This window comes from Engystomops pustulosus, chromosome 3 (genome assembly GCF_040894005.1).
Source record: "Engystomops pustulosus chromosome 3, aEngPut4.maternal, whole genome shotgun sequence".
Lineage (NCBI taxonomy): Eukaryota > Metazoa > Chordata > Amphibia > Anura > Leptodactylidae > Engystomops > Engystomops pustulosus.
In genome coordinates, this window is record NC_092413.1 from 5,716,360 (window position 1) to 5,744,181 (window position 27,822).

Consider the following 27,822-nt stretch of genomic DNA (forward strand, 5'->3'; position numbering starts at 1 on the left):
TATAAAGTCCAGTGAGGGAAACTGTGGGGGCTCCAGTATTCTCCTAATACATGTCTGTATGGAGGAGACTGGAGCGATTCAGAAGATACACGCCATCCCCAGTCTTCCCATCAGAGAAGATGTCCCTGGATGCAACTCATCTGGAATCTATATTATGGAAATATCTTTACATAGGGCTGCTGTATCTCACCCATGTTATAGAGGTTTCTACCATGTATGGATCTGGGTTACTGTATCTAATCAATATTATAGATCAGGGGTGGACCAGTCATTAAATGAGCGGAGCCATTGTATAGCAGGCTTTATTTCATGATATTATGGGATGTCATAATGTAATAAGAAGCGTTATGTGATGCTGCTTCTCCCCAGAGTCTATAAAGCTTGTGGGGGAGAAGAGACCTCCTGGTCCTCCATGCGTCTGCCACCTCCCCCGTGACATGCGTGTAGGTTCAGCCCGGCAGACATGGGGACCATTACAATCTGGTTGCGGTGTGTAAACAGTTTTGGACAAGTCTTCTGATTCCCTGTGACCTCCGCTCAGTCCAAGATCTTGTCCATCCGGGAAACCAGGAAACGCACAACCCTACGACCTGGACTCAACCGTCACATTGTGCTGCACTGTGGTAAATCATGGTGCCCCAAACAAAAACTGAGAAGAAGTGCGTGTGGTGGACACAGCTATGGAGTGTCCCGTCTGTGCTCAGCCCTTGTTCTCTAGTATTTCGCACCTTCATCGTGTATCCTCCTCGAGGGCTCGTTGGCCGAGACAATTTATCAGTGATACCTGGACGAGATAAGGAGATTTCCCTGGGTCAAGTGGTGGAATCCCTGGAAGGCTATCTGCAGTAGGGATGCATAGCATAACACATACTATATACAGTATATGGTTAGTGTATGCGGTTATACAGTGCTAACAGTCAACTGACATCGGAGAGAGAGGAGCAGAGACATGGTTGCTCCCACCACTTGTTCTTCATCGCTCTCGCCTGCTGGTTGCTCGTGTAGCCTCGGTCAGCAGTTCCGCACAGTGAATATGGGCTGGTACTTGTAGTCCTTTAGAGTATTGTAGTTTTTTAAATAAATTATCAATCTTAGCAACGGATGTCGAATGTGAACATAATATGGTTCCTTTGTGATTGGCAGAGCTCAGCTTCCATTGTACAGTCCTCGTCTGGGACTGTGTATATTGCGTAGCACAGGTTGAATGAAGAGCAATGTTCCCTATCTGAGCTGGAGTGAGTCTAGTGCGGGGCTCGCGCTAAGGGGCCATTATCTGCCGTTTCCCCTTGCGTCGCTCGGCCCCTGCTTTGCTTTGGTTGCCAGATTCGGCACTTGCACCTTCAGTCTTTGTCCCTTTCTTGCAACTGCCGGTGTTGCTGGACACTCGCCTGGGACGTGGGCTCGTGGCTGAAGTTTAGGGTTGGGTTGTGCACGGGGAGTGGTGGTAGCTGGCCTTCTCTGTCGAGATGGAGATGGACTTTCTGTTCTGGAGAGTGATTGGCTTCGTGGTGACGCGCTGAGTGTTCGCACTGGGACTACTGGACTCTTGGGTGGTCCCCGGCTGACCCTTCGTACATTGGTTCTAGAAGGGGTTGGGCTTGACAGAGGGGGAAACCTCATGTGAAGGGATTTAGGCTTCTGGTCAGGGGAAAGCCCAGTAGTGCCACCAATGGTTGCCCGGGAAGGCTGGTACCTATACGTGTCAGAAGAAATAAAAGTTAAACATAGGTCAGAAGCAATAACCACCCCATGCTAGTTTTCAGACCCTAACACTCACTGAGTATTGTGTCCAGCATGAGTGGAGGAATACAGTAGTCTACAGGTCGTGCAGTTCCTGACCTTATATTTTTTTACATTTGTTTGATCTGCTCTGTCAATGAGCTCCAGTGTCCTGATATCTTCACTACAGGACAAACCAGCAGGGGAAGGGAGCAGCCGTGCGAGGGCCCAGACCTCAGAGTCATAGTCATCTATCATGCTGTGCCTCCTCGTGGGTATGTAGACCGTAGAGATGGCCATAGTGCAGAACCATAGTACCACCAGGAGGCACCACAGATAACTATGATACTGTGTATCCAGGTCCTCGGGTTCTGTTTAGTCAGTGAAATATTTCCAACATATGGTGCTTCTTCCACAACCCCAACATGGACAATGAAACTGACCTTTAAGCCTGTCACCCAATGTATTTGGTCATGGATAATTCCTATGTTTTCTAGAGTTGCATCTTTACTGTTTTGTTGGCCATGAGGTGTGTGCCATATGTCGCATAACTGAACCCACACTCCGCTGTCATCCAAATGCTTACCTTAGGGCCGCTGTGGATTCCTTCAGTTTGCTGACAGTTGGGATTGGTGGACTCATCAGCCTTAGATCCTTCATCGGTGTAATGGGACGTGGGATCCTGCTTTTCAGATACTCTTCCTTTCTCGTGCACAATGCTTTTTCTTTTGCTGCCTTCCGAGGGGCAGAGTCGTCAAACTCCGGAGTTTCTTCTTCAGACCCAGTTGTAGACAACGTCTCAGATGTTCTCCTGCGATCTTCACTAGACGATGCAGATGATGAACCTGCCGAGGCCAAGCGTTGTAGGCGGATCTGCCGTTTTTCCATCACCAAGCGTGCAAGATCCAGCTGTTTTGTTCTCTTCTGGAATCTCTCTTTGGCAGAGATGGACATAGACCGATCAGATCCAGTGTCCTCTTCTGACAGGAATACAGGGATGCGGCTTCTAAAGCGAACCCCGGCACCCTGGGTTGGAGCCTTGCTGGTACCATGACGGGTTTTGTTAAGGCGATCGGTGGAAAGCACAATCTTTTCCTGCTCGGTGTCTTCATTCACAATGTCTTTCTCCAGCTGCTCCTCAGATTTGCTCACTCCATTCGTGGCATTGGAATCCGGCTGAAGCTCTCCGGTGTCTTCCACGTGACTTGTTGACGGTGCATAGGGGTCAATGTCCACTAGATCTGCAGCAGATGTAATAGAGCCTTTACGCCTTTCGGTTTCTTCTGTAAGTGCCTCCTCGTACTGTCCCAGGACTGGATGCTCCTCCAACCTCATCAGCTGCCCGGTGGAAGACATAACATTTAGGTGCGTCTTTTCAGCAATGTGAACAAATGTGCGTTCAACTTTGGTAAAGGGGGAGGAGGTGGCAGCAGCGATGCACGGTGGTTTTGGTTCTGATTTGAGAATGGAAGATAAAGTCCCTGGTTCAGACACATCCAACTGGCTGCCCGTGGGTTGTGGCTTCTCTCCTTGAGGCGTCAAAGCAGCAAGAGTTCCCAGTTCCAGTTCTAACATGAGTTCATTTGTGACTGGTGACTTTTTCATGTCTCCGGGTGAGAACAGCACTAAGGTCTTAGAGCCTTCCTCTAGTTCTAGATCGTTCTCTGCGGTGGAGGCTTTACCTCGGGAATCCTTCTGGTCATCGGCCAGTAACGTGGAAGGAGCGGCTTCCTGACTCCGCTCTGTACTCTTCTGACTTACTTCGCTACTGGATCCACTCTGAAGATCTAGGTCTTCGACTAGAAACTCAGCCTCCTCTTCCTCCGTCTCCTCTTCTGCTTCTTCATCTCGTGGACATCTGCCGTTGATGATGATGTGGGGCTCTGGGGCATGCATGGCCGGCAGGACCACACTGGAGAAGTCCACCTTCTTCATCCTGTGTGGGACACGAAGTAATTCTTTGCTATCTGAGATGTCTTTCTTAAAGTCTTGGTAAGCCAAGTTTAAAGGCACCACCTTGGGCATTCCATTGATTTCAAAGTGCTTCAAGTTAAGGACCTGCAGAAGAAATAACAAAGATTACAAGAAACATGAGATAATAATATAAAACTGGAAATAAATACTGAATTCTCCAGGAAATAAAAAACAAATATCTCCAGAACTGGCTCTGTGTGCAGATCTTCCAGTGTATCCTATGAGATGTGACATCACACTGCCTGTCTATACTATCTGTGTGCTGTGTGCAGAGTCTCCAGTGTATCCTATGAGATGTAACATCACACTGCCTGTCTATACTATCTGTGTGCTGTGTGCAGAGTCTCCAGTGTATCCTATGAGATGTGACATCACACTGCCTGTCTATACTATCTGTGTGCTGTGTGCAGAGTCTCCAGTGTATACTATGAGATGTAACATCACACTGCCTGTCTATACTATCTGTGTGCTGTGTGCAGATCTTCCAGTGTATCCTATGAGATGTAACATCACACTGCCTGTCTATACTATCTGTGTGCTGTGTGCAGAGTCTCCAGTGTATCCTATGAGATGTGACATCACACTGCCTGTCTATACTATCTGTGTGCTGTGTGCAGATCTTCCAGTGTATCCTATGAGATGTAACATCACACTGCCTGTCTATACTATCTGTGTGCTGTGTGCAGATCTTCCAGTGTATCCTATGAGATGTAACATCACACTGCCTGTCTATACTATCTGTGTGCTGTGTGCAGATCTTCCAGTGTATCCTATGAGATGTAACATCACACTGCCTGTCTATACTATCTGTGTGCTGTGTGCAGAGTCTCCAGTGTATCCTATGAGATGTGACATCACACTGCCTGTCTATACTATCTGTGTGCTGTGTGCAGATCTTCCAGTGTATCCTATGAGATGTAACATCACACTGCCTGTCTATACTATCTGTGTGCTGTGTGCAGGGTCTCCAGTGTATCCTATGAGATGTAACATCACACTGCCTGTCTATACTATCTGTGTGCTGTGTGCAGAGTCTCCAGTGTATCCTATGAGATGTGACATCACACTGCCTGTCTATACTATCTGTGTGTGCTGTGTGCAGAGTCTCCAGTGTATCCTATGAGATGTAACATCACACTGCCTGTCTATACTATCTGTGTGCTGTGTGCAGGGTCTCCAGTGTATCCTATGAGATGTGACATCACACTGCCTGTCTATACTATCTGTGTGTGCTGTGTGCAGGGTCTCCAGTGTATCCTATGAGATGTGACATCACACTGCCTGTCTATACTATCTGTGTGTGCTGTGTGCAGAGTCTCCAGTGTATCCTATGAGATGTAACATCACACTGCCTGTCTATACTATCTGTGTGCTGTGTGCAGGGTCTCCAGTGTATCCTATGAGATGTGACATCACACTGCCTGTCTATACTATCTGTGTGCTGTGTGCAGGGTCTCCAGTGTATCCTATGAGATGTGACATCACACTGCCTGTCTATATTATCTGTGTGTGCTGTGTGCAGAGTCTCCAGTGCATCCTATGAGATGTGACATCACACTGCCTGTCTATACTATCTGTGTGCTGTGTGCAGAGTCTCCAGTGTATCCTATGAGATGTAACATCACACTGCCTGTCTATACTATCTGTGTGCTGTGTGCAGAGTCTCCAGTGTATCCTATGAGATGTAACATCACACTGCCTGTCTATACTATCTGTGTGCTGTGTGCAGAGTCTCCAGTGTATCCTATGAGATGTAACATCACACTGCCTGTCTATACTATCTGTGTGCTGTGTGCAGGGTCTCCAGTGTATCCTATGAGATGTAACATCACACTGCCTGTCTATCCTATCTGTGTGCTGTGTGCAGGGTCTCCAGTGTATCCTATGAGATGTAACATCACACTGCCTGTCTATACTATCTGTGTGTGCTGTGTGCAGGGTCTCCAGTGTATCCTAAGAGATGTGACATCACACTGCCTGTCTATACTATCTGTGTGCTGTGTGCAGGGTCTCCAGTGTATCCTATGATATGTGACATCACACTGCCTGTCTATACTATCTGTGTGCTGTGTGCAGAGTCTCCAGTGTATCCTATGAGATGTAACATCACACTGCCTGTCTATACTATCTGTGTGCTGTGTGCAGAGTCTCCAGTGTTTCCTATGAGAAGTAACATCACACTGCCTGTCTATACTGTGTGCTGTGTGCAGAGCCTCCAGTGTATCCTATGAGATGTGACATCACACTGCCTGTCTATACTATCTGTGTGCTGTGTGCAGAGTCTCCAGTGTATCCTATGAGATGTGACATCACACTGCCTGTATATACTATCTGTGTGCTGTGTGCAGGGTCTCCAGTGTATCCTATGAGATGTAACATCACACTGCATGTATATACTATCTGTGTGTGCTGTGTGCAGAGTCTCCAGTGTATCCTATGAGATGTGACATCACACTGCCTGTCTATACTATCTGTGTGTGCTGTGTGCAGAGTCTCCAGTGTATCCTATGAGATGTGACATCACACTGCCTTTCTATACTATCTGTGTGTGCTGTGTGCAGGGTCTCCAGTGTATCCTATGAGATGTGACATCACACTGCCTGTCTATACTATCTGTGTGCTGTGTGCAGGGTCTCCAGTGTATCCTATGAGATGTGACATCACACTGCCTGTCTATACTATCTGTGTGTGCTGTGTGCAAAGTCTCCAGTGTATCCTATGAGATGTGACATCACACTGCCTGTCTATACTATCTGTGTGCTGTGTGCAGAGTCTCCAGTGTATCCTATGAGATGTAACATCACACTGCCTGTCTATACTATCTGTGTGCTGTGTGCAGGGTCTCCAGTGTATCCTATGAGATGTGACATCACACTGCCTGTCTATACTATCTGTGTGCTGTGTGCAGAGTCTCCAATGTATCCTATGAGATGTAACATCACACTGCCTGTCTATACTATCTGTGTGCTGTGTGCAGATCTTCCAGTGTATCCTATGAGATGTAACATCACACTGCCTGTCTATACTATCTGTGTGCTGTGTGCAGAGTCTCCAGTGTATCCTATGAGATGTGACATCACACTGCCTGTCTATACTATCTGTGTGCTGTGTGCAGATCTTCCAGTGTATCCTATGAGATGTAACATCACACTGCCTGTCTATACTATCTGTGTGCTGTGTGCAGGGTCTCCAGTGTATCCTATGAGATGTAACATCACACTGCCTGTCTATACTATCTGTGTGCTGTGTGCAGAGTCTCCAGTGTATCCTATGAGATGTGACATCACACTGCCTGTCTATACTATCTGTGTGTGCTGTGTGCAGAGTCTCCAGTGTATCCTATGAGATGTGACATCACACTGCCTGTCTATACTATCTGTGTGTGCTGTGTGCAGGGTCTCCAGTGTATCCTATGAGATGTGACATCACACTGCCTGTCTATACTATCTGTGTGTGCTGTGTGCAGAGTCTCCAGTGTATCCTATGAGATGTAACATCACACTGCCTGTCTATACTATCTGTGTGCTGTGTGCAGGGTCTCCAGTGTATCCTATGAGATGTGACATCACACTGCCTGTCTATACTATCTGTGTGCTGTGTGCAGGGTCTCCAGTGTATCCTATGAGATGTGACATCACACTGCCTGTCTATATTATCTGTGTGCTGTGTGCAGAGTCTCCAGTGTATCCTATGAGATGTAACATCACACTGCCTGTCTATACTATCTGTGTGCTGTGTGCAGAGTCTCCAGTGCATCCTATGAGATGTGACATCACACTGCCTGTCTATACTATCTGTGTGCTGTGTGCAGGGTCTCCAGTGTATCCTATGAGATGTAACATCACACTGCCTGTCTATACTATCTGTGTGCTGTGTGCAGAGTCTCCAGTGCATCCTATGAGATGTGACATCACACTGCCTGTCTATACTATCTGTGTGCTGTGTGCAGAGTCTCCAGTGTATCCTATGAGATGTAACATCACACTGCCTGTCTATACTATCTGTGTGCTGTGTGCAGAGTCTCCAGTGTATCCTATGAGATGTAACATCACACTGCCTGTCTATACTATCTGTGTGCTGTGTGCAGAGTCTCCAGTGTATCCTATGAGATGTAACATCACACTGCCTGTCTATACTATCTGTGTGCTGTGTGCAGGGTCTCCAGTGTATCCTATGAGATGTAACATCACACTGCCTGTCTATACTATCTGTGTGTGCTGTGTGCAGGGTCTCCAGTGTATCCTATGAGATGTGACATCACACTGCCTGTCTATACTATCTGTGTGCTGTGTGCAGGGTCTCCAATGTATCCTATGATATGTGACATCACACTGCCTGTCTATACTATCTGTGTGCTGTGTGCAGAGTCTCCAGTGTATCCTATGAGATGTAACATCACACTGCCTGTCTATACTATCTGTGTGCTGTGTGCAGAGTCTCCAGTGTTTCCTATGAGAAGTAACATCACACTGCCTGTCTATACTGTGTGCTGTGTGCAGAGCCTCCAGTGTATCCTATGAGATGTGACATCACACTGCCTGTCTATACTATCTGTGTGCTGTGTGCAGAGTCTCCAGTGTATCCTATGAGATGTGACATCACACTGCCTGTATATACTATCTGTGTGCTGTGTGCAGGGTCTCCAGTGTATCCTATGAGATGTAACATCACACTGCATGTATATACTATCTGTGTGTGCTGTGTGCAGAGTCTCCAGTGTATCCTATGAGATGTGACATCACACTGCCTGTCTATACTATCTGTGTGTGCTGTGTGCAGAGTCTCCAGTGTATCCTATGAGATGTGACATCACACTGCCTTTCTATACTATCTGTGTGTGCTGTGTGCAGGGTCTCCAGTGTATCCTATGAGATGTGACATCACACTGCCTGTCTATACTATCTGTGTGCTGTGTGCAGGGTCTCCAGTGTATCCTATGAGATGTGACATCACACTGCCTGTCTATACTATCTGTGTGTGCTGTGTGCAAAGTCTCCAGTGTATCCTATGAGATGTGACATCACACTGCCTGTCTATACTATCTGTGTGCTGTGTGCAGAGTCTCCAGTGTATCCTATGAGATGTAACATCACACTGCCTGTCTATACTATCTGTGTGCTGTGTGCAGATCTTCCAGTGTATCCTATGAGATGTAACATCACACTGCCTGTCTATACTATCTGTGTGCTGTGTGCAGAGTCTCCAGTGTATCCTATGAGATGTGACATCACACTGCCTGTCTATACTATCTGTGTGCTGTGTGCAGAGCCTCCAGTGTATCCTATGAGATGTAACATCACACTGCCTGTCTATACTATCTGTGTGTGCTGTGTGCAGAGTCTCCAGTGTATCCTATGAGATGTGACATCACACTGCCTGTCTATACTATCTGTGTGCTGTGTGCAGGGTCTCCAGTGTATCCTATGAGATGTAACATCACACTGCCTGTCTATACTATCTGTGTGCTGTGTGCAGGGTCTCCAGTGTATCCTATGAGATGTGACATCACACTGCCTGTCTATACTATCTGTGTGCTGTGTGCAGATCTTCCAGTGTATCCTATGAGATGTAACATCACACTGCCTGTCTATACTATCTGTGTGCTGTGTGCAGGGTCTCCAGTGTATCCTATGAGATGTAACATCACACTGCCTGTCTATACTATCTGTGTGCTGTGTGCAGAGTCTCCAGTGTATCCTATGAGATGTGACATCACACTGCCTGTCTATACTATCTGTGTGTGCTGTGTGCAGAGTCTCCAGTGTATCCTATGAGATGTAACATCACACTGCCTGTCTATACTATCTGTGTGCTGTGTGCAGGGTCTCCAGTGTATCCTATGAGATGTGACATCACACTGCCTGTCTATACTATCTGTGTGTGCTGTGTGCAGGGTCTCCAGTGTATCCTATGAGATGTGACATCACACTGCCTGTCTATACTATCTGTGTGTGCTGTGTGCAGAGTCTCCAGTGTATCCTATGAGATGTAACATCACACTGCCTGTCTATACTATCTGTGTGCTGTGTGCAGGGTCTCCAGTGTATCCTATGAGATGTGACATCACACTGCCTGTCTATACTATCTGTGTGCTGTGTGCAGGGTCTCCAGTGTATCCTATGAGATGTGACATCACACTGCCTGTCTATATTATCTGTGTGCTGTGTGCAGAGTCTCCAGTGTATCCTATGAGAAGTAACATCACACTGCCTGTCTATACTGTGTGCTGTGTGCAGAGCCTCCAGTGTATCCTATGAGATGTGACATCACACTGCCTGTCTATACTATCTGTGTGCTGTGTGCAGGGTCTCCAGTGTATCCTATGAGATGTGACATCACACTGCCTGTCTATACTATCTGTGTGCTGTGTGCAGAGTCTCCAGTGCATCCTATGAGATGTGACATCACACTGCCTGTCTATACTATCTGTGTGCTGTGTGCAGAGTCTCCAGTGTATCCTATGAGATGTAACATCACACTGCCTGTCTATACTATCTGTGTGCTGTGTGCAGAGTCTCCAGTGTATCCTATGATATGTAACATCACACTGCCTGTCTATACTATCTGTGTGTGCTGTGTGCAGGGTCTCCAGTGTATCCTATGAGATGTGACATCACACTGCCTGTCTATACTATCTGTGTGTGCTGTGTGCAAAGTCTCCAGTGTATCCTATGAGATGTGACATCACACTGCCTGTCTATACTATCTGTGTGCTGTGTGCAGAGTCTCCAGTGTATCCTATGAGATGTAACATCACACTGCCTGTCTATACTATCTGTGTGCTGTGTGCAGATCTTCCAGTGTATCCTATGAGATGTAACATCACACTGCCTGTCTATACTATCTGTGTGCTGTGTGCAGAGTCTCCAGTGTATCCTATGAGATGTGACATCACACTGCCTGTCTATACTATCTGTGTGCTGTGTGCAGATCTTCCAGTGTATCCTATGAGATGTAACATCACACTGCCTGTCTATACTATCTGTGTGCTGTGTGCAGGGTCTCCAGTGTATCCTATGAGATGTAACATCACACTGCCTGTCTATACTATCTGTGTGCTGTGTGCAGAGTCTCCAGTGTATCCTATGAGATGTGACATCACACTGCCTGTCTATACTATCTGTGTGTGCTGTGTGCAGAGTCTCCAGTGTATCCTATGAGATGTAACATCACACTGCCTGTCTATACTATCTGTGTGCTGTGTGCAGGGTCTCCAGTGTATCCTATGAGATGTGACATCACACTGCCTGTCTATACTATCTGTGTGTGCTGTGTGCAGGGTCTCCAGTGTATCCTATGAGATGTGACATCACACTGCCTGTCTATACTATCTGTGTGTGCTGTGTGCAGAGTCTCCAGTGTATCCTATGAGATGTAACATCACACTGCCTGTCTATACTATCTGTGTGCTGTGTGCAGGGTCTCCAGTGTATCCTATGAGATGTGACATCACACTGCCTGTCTATACTATCTGTGTGCTGTGTGCAGGGTCTCCAGTGTATCCTATGAGATGTGACATCACACTGCCTGTCTATATTATCTGTGTGTGCTGTGTGCAGAGTCTCCAGTGCATCCTATGAGATGTGACATCACACTGCCTGTCTATACTATCTGTGTGCTGTGTGCAGAGTCTCCAGTGTATCCTATGAGATGTAACATCACACTGCCTGTCTATACTATCTGTGTGCTGTGTGCAGAGTCTCCAGTGTATCCTATGAGATGTAACATCACACTGCCTGTCTATACTATCTGTGTGCTGTGTGCAGAGTCTCCAGTGTATCCTATGAGATGTAACATCACACTGCCTGTCTATACTATCTGTGTGCTGTGTGCAGGGTCTCCAGTGTATCCTATGAGATGTAACATCACACTGCCTGTCTATACTATCTGTGTGTGCTGTGTGCAGGGTCTCCAGTGTATCCTATGAGATGTGACATCACACTGCCTGTCTATACTATCTGTGTGCTGTGTGCAGAGTCTCCAGTGTATCCTATGAGATGTAACATCACACTGCCTGTCTATACTATCTGTGTGCAGAGTCTCCAGTGTTTCCTATGAGAAGTAACATCACACTGCCTGTCTATACTGTGTGCTGTGTGCAGAGCCTCCAGTGTATCCTATGAGATGTGACATCACACTGCCTGTCTATACTATCTGTGTGCTGTGTGCAGAGTCTCCAGTGTATCCTATGAGATGTGACATCACACTGCCTGTATATACTATCTGTGTGCTGTGTGCAGGGTCTCCAGTGTATCCTATGAGATGTAACATCACACTGCATGTATATACTATCTGTGTGTGCTGTGTGCAGAGTCTCCAGTGTATCCTATGAGATGTGACATCACACTGCCTGTCTATACTATCTGTGTGTGCTGTGTGCAGAGTCTCCAGTGTATCCTATGAGATGTGACATCACACTGCCTTTCTATACTATCTGTGTGTGCTGTGTGCAGGGTCTCCAGTGTATCCTATGAGATGTGACATCACACTGCCTGTCTATACTATCTGTGTGTGCTGTGTGCAGAGTCTCCAGTGTATCCTATGAGATGTAACATCACACTGCCTGTCTATACTATCTGTGTGCTGTGTGCAGGGTCTCCAGTGTATCCTATGAGATGTGACATCACACTGCCTGTCTATACTATCTGTGTGCTGTGTGCAGGGTCTCCAGTGTATCCTATGAGATGTGACATCACACTGCCTGTCTATATTATCTGTGTGCTGTGTGCAGAGTCTCCAGTGTATCCTATGAGAAGTAACATCACACTGCCTGTCTATACTGTGTGCTGTGTGCAGAGCCTCCAGTGTATCCTATGAGATGTGACATCACACTGCCTGTCTATACTATCTGTGTGCTGTGTGCAGGGTCTCCAGTGTATCCTATGAGATGTGACATCACACTGCCTGTCTATACTATCTGTGTGCTGTGTGCAGAGTCTCCAGTGCATCCTATGAGATGTGACATCACACTGCCTGTCTATACTATCTGTGTGCTGTGTGCAGAGTCTCCAGTGTATCCTATGAGATGTAACATCACACTGCCTGTCTATACTATCTGTGTGCTGTGTGCAGAGTCTCCAGTGTATCCTATGAGATGTAACATCACACTGCCTGTCTATACTATCTGTGTGCTGTGTGCAGAGTCTCCAGTGTATCCTATGAGATGTAACATCACACTGCCTGTCTATACTATCTGTGTGCTGTGTGCAGGGTCTCCAGTGTATCCTATGAGATGTAACATCACACTGCCTGTCTATACTATCTGTGTGTGCTGTGTGCAGGGTCTCCAGTGTATCCTATGAGATGTGACATCACACTGCCTGTCTATACTATCTGTGTGTGCTGTGTGCAAAGTCTCCAGTGTATCCTATGAGATGTGACATCACACTGCCTGTCTATACTATCTGTGTGCTGTGTGCAGAGTCTCCAGTGTATCCTATGAGATGTAACATCACACTGCCTGTCTATACTATCTGTGTGCTGTGTGCAGATCTTCCAGTGTATCCTATGAGATGTAACATCACACTGCCTGTCTATACTATCTGTGTGCTGTGTGCAGAGTCTCCAGTGTATCCTATGAGATGTGACATCACACTGCCTGTCTATACTATCTGTGTGCTGATCTTCCAGTGTATCCTATGAGATGTAACATCACACTGCCTGTCTATACTATCTGTGTGCTGTGTGCAGGGTCTCCAGTGTATCCTATGAGATGTAACATCACACTGCCTGTCTATACTATCTGTGTGCTGTGTGCAGAGTCTCCAGTGTATCCTATGAGATGTGACATCACACTGCCTGTCTATACTATCTGTGTGTGCTGTGTGCAGAGTCTCCAGTGTATCCTATGAGATGTAACATCACACTGCCTGTCTATACTATCTGTGTGCTGTGTGCAGGGTCTCCAGTGTATCCTATGAGATGTGACATCACACTGCCTGTCTATACTATCTGTGTGTGCTGTGTGCAGGGTCTCCAGTGTATCCTATGAGATGTGACATCACACTGCCTGTCTATACTATCTGTGTGTGCTGTGTGCAGAGTCTCCAGTGTATCCTATGAGATGTAACATCACACTGCCTGTCTATACTATCTGTGTGCTGTGTGCAGGGTCTCCAGTGTATCCTATGAGATGTGACATCACACTGCCTGTCTATACTATCTGTGTGCTGTGTGCAGGGTCTCCAGTGTATCCTATGAGATGTGACATCACACTGCCTGTCTATATTATCTGTGTGTGCTGTGTGCAGAGTCTCCAGTGCATCCTATGAGATGTGACATCACACTGCCTGTCTATACTATCTGTGTGCTGTGTGCAGAGTCTCCAGTGTATCCTATGAGATGTAACATCACACTGCCTGTCTATACTATCTGTGTGCTGTGTGCAGAGTCTCCAGTGTATCCTATGAGATGTAACATCACACTGCCTGTCTATACTATCTGTGTGCTGTGTGCAGAGTCTCCAGTGTATCCTATGAGATGTAACATCACACTGCCTGTCTATACTATCTGTGTGCTGTGTGCAGGGTCTCCAGTGTATCCTATGAGATGTAACATCACACTGCCTGTCTATACTATCTGTGTGTGCTGTGTGCAGGGTCTCCAGTGTATCCTATGAGATGTGACATCACACTGCCTGTCTATACTATCTGTGTGCTGTGTGCAGAGTCTCCAGTGTATCCTATGAGATGTAACATCACACTGCCTGTCTATACTATCTGTGTGCAGAGTCTCCAGTGTTTCCTATGAGAAGTAACATCACACTGCCTGTCTATACTGTGTGCTGTGTGCAGAGCCTCCAGTGTATCCTATGAGATGTGACATCACACTGCCTGTCTATACTATCTGTGTGCTGTGTGCAGAGTCTCCAGTGTATCCTATGAGATGTGACATCACACTGCCTGTATATACTATCTGTGTGCTGTGTGCAGGGTCTCCAGTGTATCCTATGAGATGTAACATCACACTGCATGTATATACTATCTGTGTGTGCTGTGTGCAGAGTCTCCAGTGTATCCTATGAGATGTGACATCACACTGCCTGTCTATACTATCTGTGTGTGCTGTGTGCAGAGTCTCCAGTGTATCCTATGAGATGTGACATCACACTGCCTTTCTATACTATCTGTGTGTGCTGTGTGCAGGGTCTCCAGTGTATCCTATGAGATGTGACATCACACTGCCTGTCTATACTATCTGTGTGCTGTGTGCAGAGCCTCCAGTGTATCCTATGAGATGTAACATCACACTGCCTGTCTATACTATCTGTGTGCTGTGTGCAGGGTCTCCAGTGTATCCTATGAGATGTGACATCACACTGCCTGTCTATACTATCTGTGTGTGCTGTGTGCAAAGTCTCCAGTGTATCCTATGAGATGTGACATCACACTGCCTGTCTATACTATCTGTGTGCTGTGTGCAGAGTCTCCAGTGTATCCTATGAGATGTAACATCACACTGCCTGTCTATACTATCTGTGTGCTGTGTGCAGGGTCTCCAGTGTATCCTATGAGATGTGACATCACACTGCCTGTCTATACTATCTGTGTGTGCTGTGTGCAAAGTCTCCAGTGTATCCTATGAGATGTGACATCACACTGCCTGTCTATACTATCTGTGTGCTGTGTGCAGAGTCTCCAGTGTATCCTATGAGATGTAACATCACACTGCCTGTCTATACTATCTGTGTGCTGTGTGCAGGGTCTCCAGTGTATCCTATGAGATGTGACATCACACTGCCTGTCTATACTATCTGTGTGCTGTGTGCAGAGTCTCCAGTGTATCCTATGAGATGTAACATCACACTGCCTGTCTATACTATCTGTGTGCTGTGTGCAGAGTCTCCAGTGTATCCTATGAGATGTAACATCACACTGCCTGTCTATACTATCTGTGTGTGCTGTGTGCAGAGTCTCCAGTGTATCCTATGAGATGTAACATCACACTGCCTGTCCATACTATCTGTGTGCAGAGTCTCCAGTGTATCCTATGAGATGTGACATCACACTGCCTGTCTATACTATCTGTGTGCTGTGTGCAGGGTTTCCGGTGTATCCTATGAGATGTGACATCACACTGCCTGTCTATACTATCTGTGTGCTGTGTGCAGGGTCTCCAGTGTATCCTATGAGATGTGACATCACACTGCCTGTCTATACTATCTGTGTGCTGTGTGCAGGGTCTGCAGTGTATCCTATGAGATGTGACATCACACTGCCTGTCTATACTATCTGTGTGCTGTGTGCAGGGTCTCCAGTGTATCCTATGAGATGTGACATCACACTGCCTGTCTATACTATCTGTGTGTGCTGTGTGCAGGGTCTCCAGTGTATCCTATGAGATGTGACATCACACTGCCTGTCTATACTATCTGTGTGCTGTGTGCAGAGTCTCCAGTGTATCCTATGAGATGTGACATCACACTGCCTGTCTATACTATCTGTGTGTGCTGTGTGCAGAGTCTCCAGTGTATCCTATGAGATGTAACATCACACTGCCTGGCTATACTATCTGTGTGCTGTGTGCAGGGTCTCCAGTGTATCCTATGAGATGTAACATCACACTGCCTGTCTATACTATCTGTGTGCTGTGTGCAGAGTCTCCAGTGTATCCTATGAGATGTGACATCACACTGCCTGTCTATACTATCTGTGTGCTGTGTGCAGAGTCTCCAGTGTATCCTATGAGATGTGACATCACACTGCCTGTCTATACTATCTGTGTGCTGTGTGCAGGGTCTCCAGTGTATCCTATGAGACGTAACATCACACTGCCTGTCTATACTATCTGTGTGCTGTGTGCAGAGTCTCCAGTGTATCCTATGAGATGTAACATCACACTGCCTGACTATACTATCTGTGTGCTGTGTGCAGAGTCTCCAGTGTATCCTATGAGATGTGACATCACACTGCCTGTCTATACTATCTGTGTGTGCTGTGTGCAGGGTCTCCAGTGTATCCTATGAGATGTAACATCACACTGCCTGTCTATACTATCTGTGTGCTGTGTGCAGGGTCTCCAGTGTATCCTATGAGATGTGACATCACACTGCCTGTCTATACTATCTGTGTGCTGTGTGCAGAGTCTGCAGTGTATCCTATGAGATGTGACATCACACTGCCTGTCTATACTATCTGTGTGCTGTGTGCAGGGTCTCCAGTGTATCCTATGAGATGTGACATCACACTGCCTGTATATACTATCTGTGTGCTGTGTGCAGGGTCTCCAGTGTATCCTATGAGATGTGACATCACACTGCCTGTCTATACTATCTGTGTGCTGTGTGCAGAGTCTCCAGTGTATCCTATGAGATGTGACATCACACTGCCTGTCTATACTATCTGTGTGCTGTGTGCGGGGTTTCCGGTGTATCCTATGAGATGTGACATCACACTGCCTGTCTATACTATCTGTGTGCAGGGTCTCCAGTGTATCCTATGAGATGTGACATCACACTGCCTGTCTATACTATCTGTGTGCTGTGTGCAGGGTCTCCAGTGTATCCTATGAGATGTGACATCACACTGCCTGTCTATACTATCTGTGTGTGCTGTGTGCAGGGTCTCCAGTGTATCCTATGAGATGTGACATCACACTGCCTGTCTATACTATCTGTGTGTGCTGTGTGCAGAGTCTCCAGTGTATCCTATGAGATGTAACATCACACTGCCTGTCTATACTATCTGTGTGCTGTGTGCACGGTCTCCGGTGTATCCTATGAGATGTGACATCACACTGCCTGTCTATACTATCTGTGTGCTGTGTGCAGGGTCTCCAGTGTATCCTATGAGATGTAACATCACACTGCCTGTCTATACTATCTGTGTGTGCTGTGTGCAGAGTCTCCAGTGTATCCTATGAGATGTGACATCACACTGCCTGTCTATACTATCTGTGTGCTGTGTGCAGAGTCTCCAGTGTATCCTATGAGATGTGACATCACACTGCCTGTCTATACTATCTGTGTGCTGTGTGCAGGGTCTCCAGTGTATCCTATGAGACGTAACATCACACTGCCTGTCTATACTATCTGTGTGCTGTGTGCAGGGTCTCCAGTGTATCCTATGAGATGTAACATCACACTGCCTGTCTATACTATCTGTGTGCTGTGTGCAGGGTCTCCAGTGTATCCTATGAGATGTAACATCACACTGCCTGTCTATACTATCTGTGTGCTGTGTGCAGGGTCTCCAGTGTATCCTATGAGATGTGACATCACACTGCCTGTCTATACTATCTGTGTGCTGTGTGCAGGGTCTCCAGTGTATCATATGAGATGTGACATCACACTGCCTGTCTATACTATCTGTGTGCAGGGTCTCCAGTGTATCCTATGAGATGTAACATCACACTGCCTGTCTATACTATCTGTGTGCTGTGTGCAGGGTCTCCAGTGTATCCTATGAGATGTGACATCACACTGCCTGTCTATACTATCTGTGTGCTGTGTGCAGAGTCTCCAGTGTATCCTATGAGATGTGACATCACACTGCCTGTCTATACTATCTGTGTGCTGTGTGCAGAGTCTCCAGTGTATCCTATGAGATGTAACATCACACTGCCTGTCTATACTATCTGTGTGCTGTGTGCAGGGTCTCCAGTGTATCCTATGAGATGTAACATCACACTGCCTGTCTATACTATCTGTGTGCTGTGTGCAGAGTCTCCAGTGTATCCTATGAGATGTGACATCACACTGCCTGTCTATACTATCTGTGTGCTGTGTGCAGGGTCTCCAGTGTATCCTATGAGATGTGACATCACACTGCCTGTCTATACTATCTGTGTGCTGTGTGCAGGGTCTCCAGTGTATCCTATGAGATGTAACATCACACTGCCTGTCTATACTATCTGTGTGCTGTGTGCAGGGTCTCCAGTGTATCCTATGAGATGTGACATCACACTGCCTGTCTATACTATCTGTGTGCTGTGTGCAGGGTCTCCAGTGTATCCTATGAGATGTGACATCACACTGCCTGTCTATACTATCTGTGTGCTGTGTGCAGAGTCTCCAGTGTATCCTATGAGATGTGACATCACACTGCCTGTCTATACTATCTGTGTGCTGTGTGCAGAGTCTCCAGTGTATCCTATGAGATGTAACATCACACTGCCTGTCTATACTATCTGTGTGCTGTGTGCAGGGTCTCCAGTGTATCCTATGAGATGTAACATCACACTGCCTGTCTATACTATCTGTGTGCTGTGTGCAGAGTCTCCAGTGTATCCTATGAGATGTGACATCACACTGCCTGTCTATACTATCTGTGTGCTGTGTGCGGGGTTTCCGGTGTATCCTATGAGATGTGACATCACACTGCCTGTCTATACTATCTGTGTGCTGTGTGCAGGGTCTCCAGTGTATCCTATGAGATGTGACATCACACTGCCTGTCTATACTATCTGTGTGCTGTGTGCAGGGTCTCCAGTGTATCCTATGAGATGTGACATCACACTGCCTGTCTATACTATCTGTGTGTGCTGTGTGCAGGGTCTCCAGTGTATCCTATGAGATGTGACATCACACTGCCTGTCTATACTATCTGTGTGTGCTGTGTGCAGAGTCTCCAGTGTATCCTATGAGATGTAACAGCACACTGCCTGTCTATACTATCTGTGTGCTGTGTGCAGGGTCTCCAGTGTATCCTATGAGATGTAACATCACACTGCCTGTCTATACTATCTGTGTGTGCTGTGTGCAGAGTCTCCAGTGTATCCTATGAGATGTGACATCACACTGCCTGTCTATACTATCTGTGTGCTGTGTGCAGGGTCTCCAGTGTATCCTATGAGATGTGACATCACACTGCCTGTCTATACTATCTGTGTGCTGTGTGCAGGGTCTCCAGTGTATCCTATGAGATGTGACATCACACTGCCTGTCTATACTATCTGTGTGTGCTGTGTGCAGGGTCTCCAGTGTATCCTATGAGATGTGACATCACACTGCCTGTCTATACTATCTGTGTGTGCTGTGTGCAGAGTCTCCAGTGTATCCTATGAGATGTAACAGCACACTGCCTGTCTATACTATCTGTGTGCTGTGTGCAGGGTCTCCAGTGTATCCTATGAGATGTAACATCACACTGCCTGTCTATACTATCTGTGTGTGCTGTGTGCAGAGTCTCCAGTGTATCCTATGAGATGTGACATCACACTGCCTGTCTATACTATCTGTGTGCTGTGTGCAGGGTCTCCAGTGTATGCTATGAGACGTAACATCACACTGCCTGTCTATACTATCTGTGTGTGCTGTGTGCAGAGTCTCCAGTGTATCCTATGAGATGTGACATCACACTGCCTGTCTATACTATCTGTGTGCTGTGTGCAGGGTCTCCAGTGTATCCTATGAGATGTAACATCACACTGCCTGTCTATACTATCTGTGTGCTGTGTGCAGGGTCTCCAGTGTATCCTATGAGATGTGACATCACACTGCCTGTCTATACTATCTGTGTGCTGTGTGCAGGGTCTCCAGTGTATCATATGAGATGTGACATCACACTGCCTGTCTATACTATCTGTGTGCAGGGTCTCCAGTGTATCCTATGAGATGTAACATCACACTGCCTGTCTATACTATCTGTGTGCTGTGTGCAGGGTCTCCAGTGTATCCTATGAGATGTAACATCACACTGCCTGTCTATACTATCTGTGTGCTGTGTGCAGGGTCTCCAGTGTATCCTATGAGATGTGACATCACACTGCCTGTCTATACTATCTGTGTGCTGTGTGCAGGGTCTCCAGTGTATCCTATGAGATGTGACATCACACTGCCTGTCTATACTATCTGTGTGCTGTGTGCAGAGTCTCCAGTGTATCCTATGAGATGTGACATCACACTGCCTGTCTATACTATCTGTGTGCTGTGTGCAGAGTCTCCAGTGTATCCTATGAGATGTAACATCACACTGCCTGTCTATACTATCTGTGTGCTGTGTGCAGGGTCTCCAGTGTATCCTATGAGATGTGACATCACACTGCCTGTCTATACTATCTGTGTGCTGTGTGCAGGGTCTCCAGTGTATCCTATGAGATGTGACATCACACTGCCTGTCTATACTATCTGTGTGCTGTGTGCAGGGTCTCCAGTGTATCCTATGAGATGTGACATCACACTGCCTGTCTATACTATCTGTGTGCTGTGTGCAGAGTCTCCAGTGTATCCTATGAGATGTGACATCACACTGCCTGTCTATACTATCTGTGTGCTGTGTGCAGGGTCTCCAGTGTATCCTATGAGATGTAACATCACACTGCCTGTCTATACTATCTGTGTGCTGTGTGCAGGGTCTCCAGTGTATCCTATGAGATGTGACATCACACTGCCTGTCTATACTATCTGTGTACTGTGTTCAGAGTCTCCAGTGTATCCTATGAGATGTGACATCACACTGCCTGTCTATACTATCTGTGTGCTGTGTGCAGAGTCTCCAGTGTATCCTATGAGATGTAACATCACACTGCCTGTCTATACTATCTGTGTGCTGTGTGCAGGGTCTCCGGTGTATCCTATGAGATGTGACATCACACTGCCTGTCTATACTATCTGTGTGCTGTGTGCAGGGTCTCCAGTGTATCCTATGAGATGTGACATCACACTGCCTGTCTATACTATCTGTGTGTGCTGTGTGCAGAGTCTCCAGTGTATCCTATGAGATGTGACATCAAACTGCCTGTATATACTATCTGTGTGCTGTGTGCAGGGTCTCCAGTGTATCCTATGAGATGTAACATCACACTGCCTGTCTATACTATCTGTGTGCTGTGTGCAGAGCCTCCAGTGTATCCTATGAGATGTGACATCACACTGCCTGTCTATACTATCTGTGTGCTGTGTGCAGGGTCTCCAGTGTATCCTATGAGACGTAACATCACACTGCCTGTCTATACTATCTGTGTGCTGTGTGCAGGGTCTCCAGTGTATCCTATGAGATGTGACATCACACTGCCTGTCTATACTATCTGTGTGCTGTGTGCAGGGTCTCCAGTGTATCCTATGAGATGTGACATCACACTGCCTGTCTATACTATCTGTGTGCTGTGTGCAGAGTCTCCAGTGTATCCTATGAGATGTGACATCACACTGCCTGTCTATACTATCTGTGTGCAGAGTCTCCAGTGTATCCTATGAGATGTGACATCACACTGCCTGTCTATACTATCTGTGTGTGCTGTGTGCAGGGTCTCCAGTGTATCCTATGAGATGTAACATCACACTGCCTGTCTATCCTATCTGTGTGTGCTGTGTGCAGGGTCTCCAGTGTATCCTATGAGATGTGACATCACACTGCCTGTCTATACTATCTGTGTGTGCTGTGTGCAGGGTCTCCAGTGTATCCTATGAGATGTGACATCACACTGCCTGTCTATACTATCTGTGTGCTGTGTGCAGGGTCTCCAGTGTATCCTATGAGACGTAACATCACACTGCCTGTCTATACTATCTGTGTGCTGTGTGCAGGGTCTCCAGTGTATCCTATGAGATGTAACATCACACTGCCTGTCTATACTATCTGTGTGCTGTGTGCAGAGCCTCCAGTGTATCCTATGAGATGTGACATCACACTGCCTGTCTATACTATCTGTGTGCTGTGTGCAGAGTCTCCAGTGTATCCTATGAGATGTGACATCACACTGCCTGTCTATACTATCTGTGTGTGCTGTGTGCAGGGTCTCCAGTGTATCCTATGAGATGTAACATCACACTGCCTGTCTATCCTATCTGTGTGTGCTGTGTGCAGGGTCTCCAGTGTATCCTATGTGATGTGACATCACACTGCCTGTCTATACTATCTGTGTGCTGTGTGCAGAGTCTCCAGTGTATCCTATGAGATGTAACATCACACTGCCTGACTATACTATCTGTGTGCTGTGTGCAGGGTCTCCAGTGTATCCTATGAGATGTGACATCACACTGCCTGTCTATACTATCTGTGTGCTGTGTGCAGGGTCTCCAGTGTATCCTATGAGATGTGACATCACACTGCCTGTCTATACTATCTGTGTGTGCTGTGTGCAGAGTCTCCAGTGTATCCTATGAGATGTAACATCACACTGCCTGTCTATACTATCTGTGTGTGCTGTGTGCAGGGTCTCCAGTGTATCCTATGAGATGTGACATCACACTGCCTGTCTATACTATCTGTGTGTGCTGTGTGCAGGGTCTCCAGTGTATCCTATGAGATGTGACATCACACTGCCTGTCTATACTATCTGTGTGCTGTGTGCAGGGTCTCCAGTGTATCCTATGAGATGTGACATCACACTGCCTGTCTATACTATCTGTGTGTGCTGTGTGCAGAGTCTCCAGTGTATCCTATGAGATGTAACATCACACTGCCTGTCTATACTATCTGTGTGCTGTGTGCAGAGTCTCCAGTGTATCCTATGAGATGTAACATCACACTGCCTGTCTATACTATCTGTGTGCTGTGTGCAGAGTCTCCAGTGTATCCTATGAGATGTAACATCACACTGCCTGTCTATACTATCTGTGTGCTGTGTGCAGAGTCTCCAGTGTATCCTATGAGATGTGACATCACACTGCCTGTCTATACTATCTGTGTGTGCTGTGTGCAGAGTCTCCAGTGTATCCTATGAGATGTGACATCACACTGCCTGTCTATACTATCTGTGTGCTGTGTGCAGAGTCTCCAGTGTATCCTATGAGATGTAACATCACACTGCCTGTCTATACTATCTGTGTGCTGTGTGCAGAGTCTCCAGTGTATCCTATGAGATGTGACATCACACTGCCTGTCTATACTATCTGTGTGCTGTGTGCAGAGTCTCCAGTGTATCCTATGAGATGTAACATCACACTGCCTGTCTATACTATCTGTGTGCTGTGTGCAGGGTCTCCAGTGTATCCTATGAGATGTAACATCACACTGCCTGTCTATACTATCTGTGTGCTGTGTGCAGAGTCTCCAGTGTATCCTATGAGATGTGACATCACACTGCCTGTCTATACTATCTGTGTGCTGTGTGCAGAGTCTCCAGTGTATCCTATGAGATGTGACATCACACTGCCTGTCTATACTATCTGTGTGCTGTGTGCAGAGTCTCCAGTGTATCCTATGAGATGTAACATCACACTGCCTGTCTATACTATCTGTGTGCTGTGTGCAGAGTCTCCAGTGTATCCTATGAGATGTGACATCACACTGCCTGTCTATACTATCTGTGTGCTGTGTGCAGGGTCTCCAGTGTATCCTATGAGATGTAACATCACACTGCCTGTCTATACTATCTGTGTGCTGTGTGCAGAGTCTCCAGTGTATCCTATGAGATGTGACATCACACTGCCTGTCTATACTATCTGTGTGTGCTGTGTGCAGAGTCTCCAGTGTATCCTATGAGATGTAACATCACACTGCCTGTCTATACTATCTGTGTGCTGTGTGCAGAGTCTCCAGTGTATCCTATGAGATGTAACATCACACTGCCTGTCTATACTATCTGTGTGCTGTGTGCAGGGTCTCCAGTGTATCCTATGAGATGTGACATCACACTGCCTGTCTATACTATCTGTGTGCTGTGTGCAGGGTCTCCAGTGTATCCTATGAGATGTGACATCACACTGCCTGTCTATACTATCTGTGTGCTGTGTGCAGAGTCTCCAGTGTATCCTATGAGATGTGACATCACACTGCCTGTCTATACTATCTGTGTGCTGTGTGCAGGGTCTCCAGTGTATCCTATGAGATGTGACATCACACTGCCTGTCTATACTATCTGTGTGCTGTGTGCAGAGTCTCCAGTGTATCCTATGAGATGTGACATCACACTGCCTGTCTATACTATCTGTGTGCTGTGTGCAGGGTCTCCAGTGTATCCTATGAGATGTAACATCACACTGCCTGTCTATACTATCTGTGTGTGCTGTGTGCAGGGTCTCCAGTGTATCCTATGAGATGTGACATCACACTGCCTGTCTATACTATCTGTGTGCTGTGTGCAGAGTCTCCAGTGTATCCTATGAGATGTGACATCACACTGCCTGTCTATACTATCTGTGTGCTGTGTGCAGAGCCTCCAGTGTATCCTATGAGATGTGACATTACACTGCCTGTCTATACTATCTGTGTGCTGTGTGCAGGGTCTCCAGTGTATCCTATGAGATGTGACATCACACTGCCTGTCTATACTATCTGTGTGCTGTGTGCAGAGTCTCCAGTGTATCCTATGAGATGTGACATCACACTGCCTGTCTATACTATCTGTGTGCTGTGTGCAGGGTCTCCAGTGTATCCTATGAGATGTAACATCACACTGCCTGTCTATACTATCTGTGTGCTGTGTGCAGAGTCTCCAGTGTATCCTATGAGATGTGACATCACACTGCCTGTCTATACTATCTGTGTGCTGTGTGCAGGGTCTCCAGTGTATCCTATGAGATGTAACATCACACTGCCTGTCTATACTATCTGTGTGCTGTGTGCAGAGTCTCCAGTGTATCCTATGAGATGTGACATCACACTGCCTGTCTATACTATCTGTGTGCTGTGTGCAGGGTCTCCAGTGTATCCTATGAGATGTGACATCACACTGCCTGTCTATACTATCTGTGTGCTGTGTGCAGAGTCTCCGGTGTATCCTGTATGTATGAAGTGTTATCATTAGGGGTGACAGGACACGTTGTATCTTTACACTCTTTATTATTGCATACAATACATTTCCCTTTGTTTGCGTCTATGTAAAATTGCCGAGAAGCCGCGTCACTTCCGCCGACTGATCGTCTCAGCGTTTTCCTTTGGATATTGTAAAAATTTTTCTAAATAATTTACAAAAAAGCAAACAAAAAAAACTAAACAATTTTTTCCTCTAAGTCCCTATCACATGATGCTGGGAGCTGAGCCGCAGAGGTGAAAGCCGTCAAGCCGCAACAAGCGAGCCAATCAGGATCCACCTCCTCATGTCAGCTCTGGCGCATCATGTAACTCAGCCAATCAGACCGCGGCATGCACCGTACTTTCCTAGACACGTTTCCCGTCCCATAAGACCTTATATGTAGAAGTTATGGGGTCAGCAGAGCACGTGGCAGGAAAGGTGGCACCTCCCTGGCCACGGAGACACCCACAGACCCTGTAACTCTCAGCAGCATCAGTGTAAATTCAAGCTCAGAGGGGGAAGTAGTGGGGGACACATCCCCCTCCTCTAATGAGGTCTGCATTGTACACCACGGCACAGGCCACCGCCAGGACCACGTCTCCTACACAAACATACACAGCATATAGGTATAAGAAGCCTATGGTGCACACCCCATCACAGGCCGGACTGCCAACTAGGGGGTGGCACATGGAGTCAAGGCATATAAAGGGTTAAAAGGGTGTAATCAGGATTATATAGGAAGTAATAGGGAGAACTGTAGTGCAGAGCTATATGGAGTAATAGGAGGGCTATGGGGCAGAGCCACAGAGTAATAGGGGCTATAGGGTGGAGCTACTGGAATCAATTGGAGGAGCTAAAGAGTAATAACAGGGGTTATAGGGAGGAGCTACCGAATAATAGGAGGGGTTATAGGGAGGAACAGCAGGGAGTAATAGGAGGGGTTATAGGGAGGAGCTACAGGAGGTCATAGGAGGGGTTATAGGGAGGAGATACAGAGGAATAGTAGGGGTTATAGGGAGGAGATACAGAGGAATAGTAGGGGTTATAGGGTGGGGCTACAGGAAGTAATAGGAGGGGCTCTAGGGAGGAGCTACAGCACAATAGGAGGGGTTATAGGGAGGAGCTACAGAGGAATAGGAGGGGTTATAGGGAGGAGCTACAGGAAGTAATAGGAGGGGTTATAGGGTGGGGCTACAGGAAGTAATAGGAGGGGTTATAGGGAGGAGCTACAGAAAATAATAGGAGGGGTTATAGGGTGGAGCTATATGGAGTAATAGGAGGGGTTATAGGGAGGAGCCACAGGGAGTAATAGGAGGGGTCATAGGGAGGAGCCACAGGAAGTAAAAGGAGGGGTTATAGGGAGGAGCTACAGGAAGTAATAGGAGGGGTTATAGGGAGGAGGTACAAGAAGTAATAGGAGGGGTTAAAGGGAGGAGCTACAGAGTAATAGGAGGGGTTATAGGAAGGAGCTACAGGAGGTAATAGGAAGGGTTATAGGGAGGAGGTACAGGAAGTAATCGGAGGGGTTATAGGGAGGAGCTACAGGAAGTAGTAGGAGGGGTTATAGGGAGGAGCTACAGGAAGTAATATTAGGGGTTATAGGGAGGAGCTACAGAGAATAATAGGAAGGTTTATGGGGTGGAGATACAGAGGAATAGGAGGGGTTATAGGGAGGAGCTACAGGAGGTCATAGGAGGGGTTATAGGGAGGAGATACAGAGGAATAGTAGGGGTTATAGGGTGGGGCTACAGGAAGTAATAGGAGGGGTTATAGGGAGGAGCTACAGAGAATAATAGGAGGGGTTATAGGGTGGAGCTATATGGAGTAATAGGAGGGGTTATAGGGAGGAGCTACAGAGAATAATAGGAGGGGTTATAGGGTGGAGCTATATGGAGTAATCGGAGGGGTCATAGGGAGGAGCCACTGGGAGCAATAGGAGGGGTTATAGGGAGGAGCTACAGGAAGTAATAGGAGGGGCTATAGGGAGGAGCTACAGGAAATAATAGGAGGGGTTATAGGGAGGAGCCAGAGGGAGTAATAGGAGGGGTTATAGGGAGGAGCTACAGGAAGTAATAGGAGGGGCTATAGGGAGGAGCCACAGGAAGTAATAGGAGGGGCTATAGGGAGGAGCCACAGGGAGTAATAGGAGGGGTTATAGGGAGGAGCTACAGGAAGTAATAGGAGGGGTTATAGGGAGGAGCTACAGGAAGTAATAGGAGGGGTTATAGGGAGGAGCTACAGATTATTTGGAAGGGTTATAGGGAGGAGATACAGGAAGTAATCGGAGGGATTATAGGGAGGAGCTACAGGAAGTAGGAGGGGTTAGAGGGAGGAGCTACAGGAAGTAGTAGTAGGGGTTATAGGGAGGAGCTACAGAATAATAGGAGAGGTTATAGGGAGGAGCTACAGGAGGTCATAGGAGGGGTTATAGGGAGGAGCTACAGGAGGTAATAGCAGGGGTTATAGGGAGGAGCTACAGAATAATAGGAGAGGTTATAGGGAGGAGCTACAGGA

The 27,822-nt window shown here is 46.9% G+C and overlaps 1 protein-coding gene across 2 annotated transcripts in view; it reads right to left on the bottom strand.

Moving 5' to 3' along the window:
• Positions 1-286: 286 nt before the first annotated feature.
• TTBK1 (tau tubulin kinase 1) overlaps positions 287-27,822 on the bottom strand; it is an 80,006-nt gene continuing 52,470 nt past the window's right edge. For both annotated transcript variants that reach the window (XM_072139836.1, XM_072139837.1), the window contains 2 exons: positions 2,306-3,777; positions 287-1,693 (listed from right to left, as the gene is read on the bottom strand). In XM_072139836.1, coding sequence (XP_071995937.1) covers positions 1,270-1,693; positions 2,306-3,777 — 1,896 coding nt within the window. In that variant the 3' untranslated portion in view covers positions 287-1,269. The remainder of the gene's footprint in view (positions 1,694-2,305; positions 3,778-27,822) is intronic.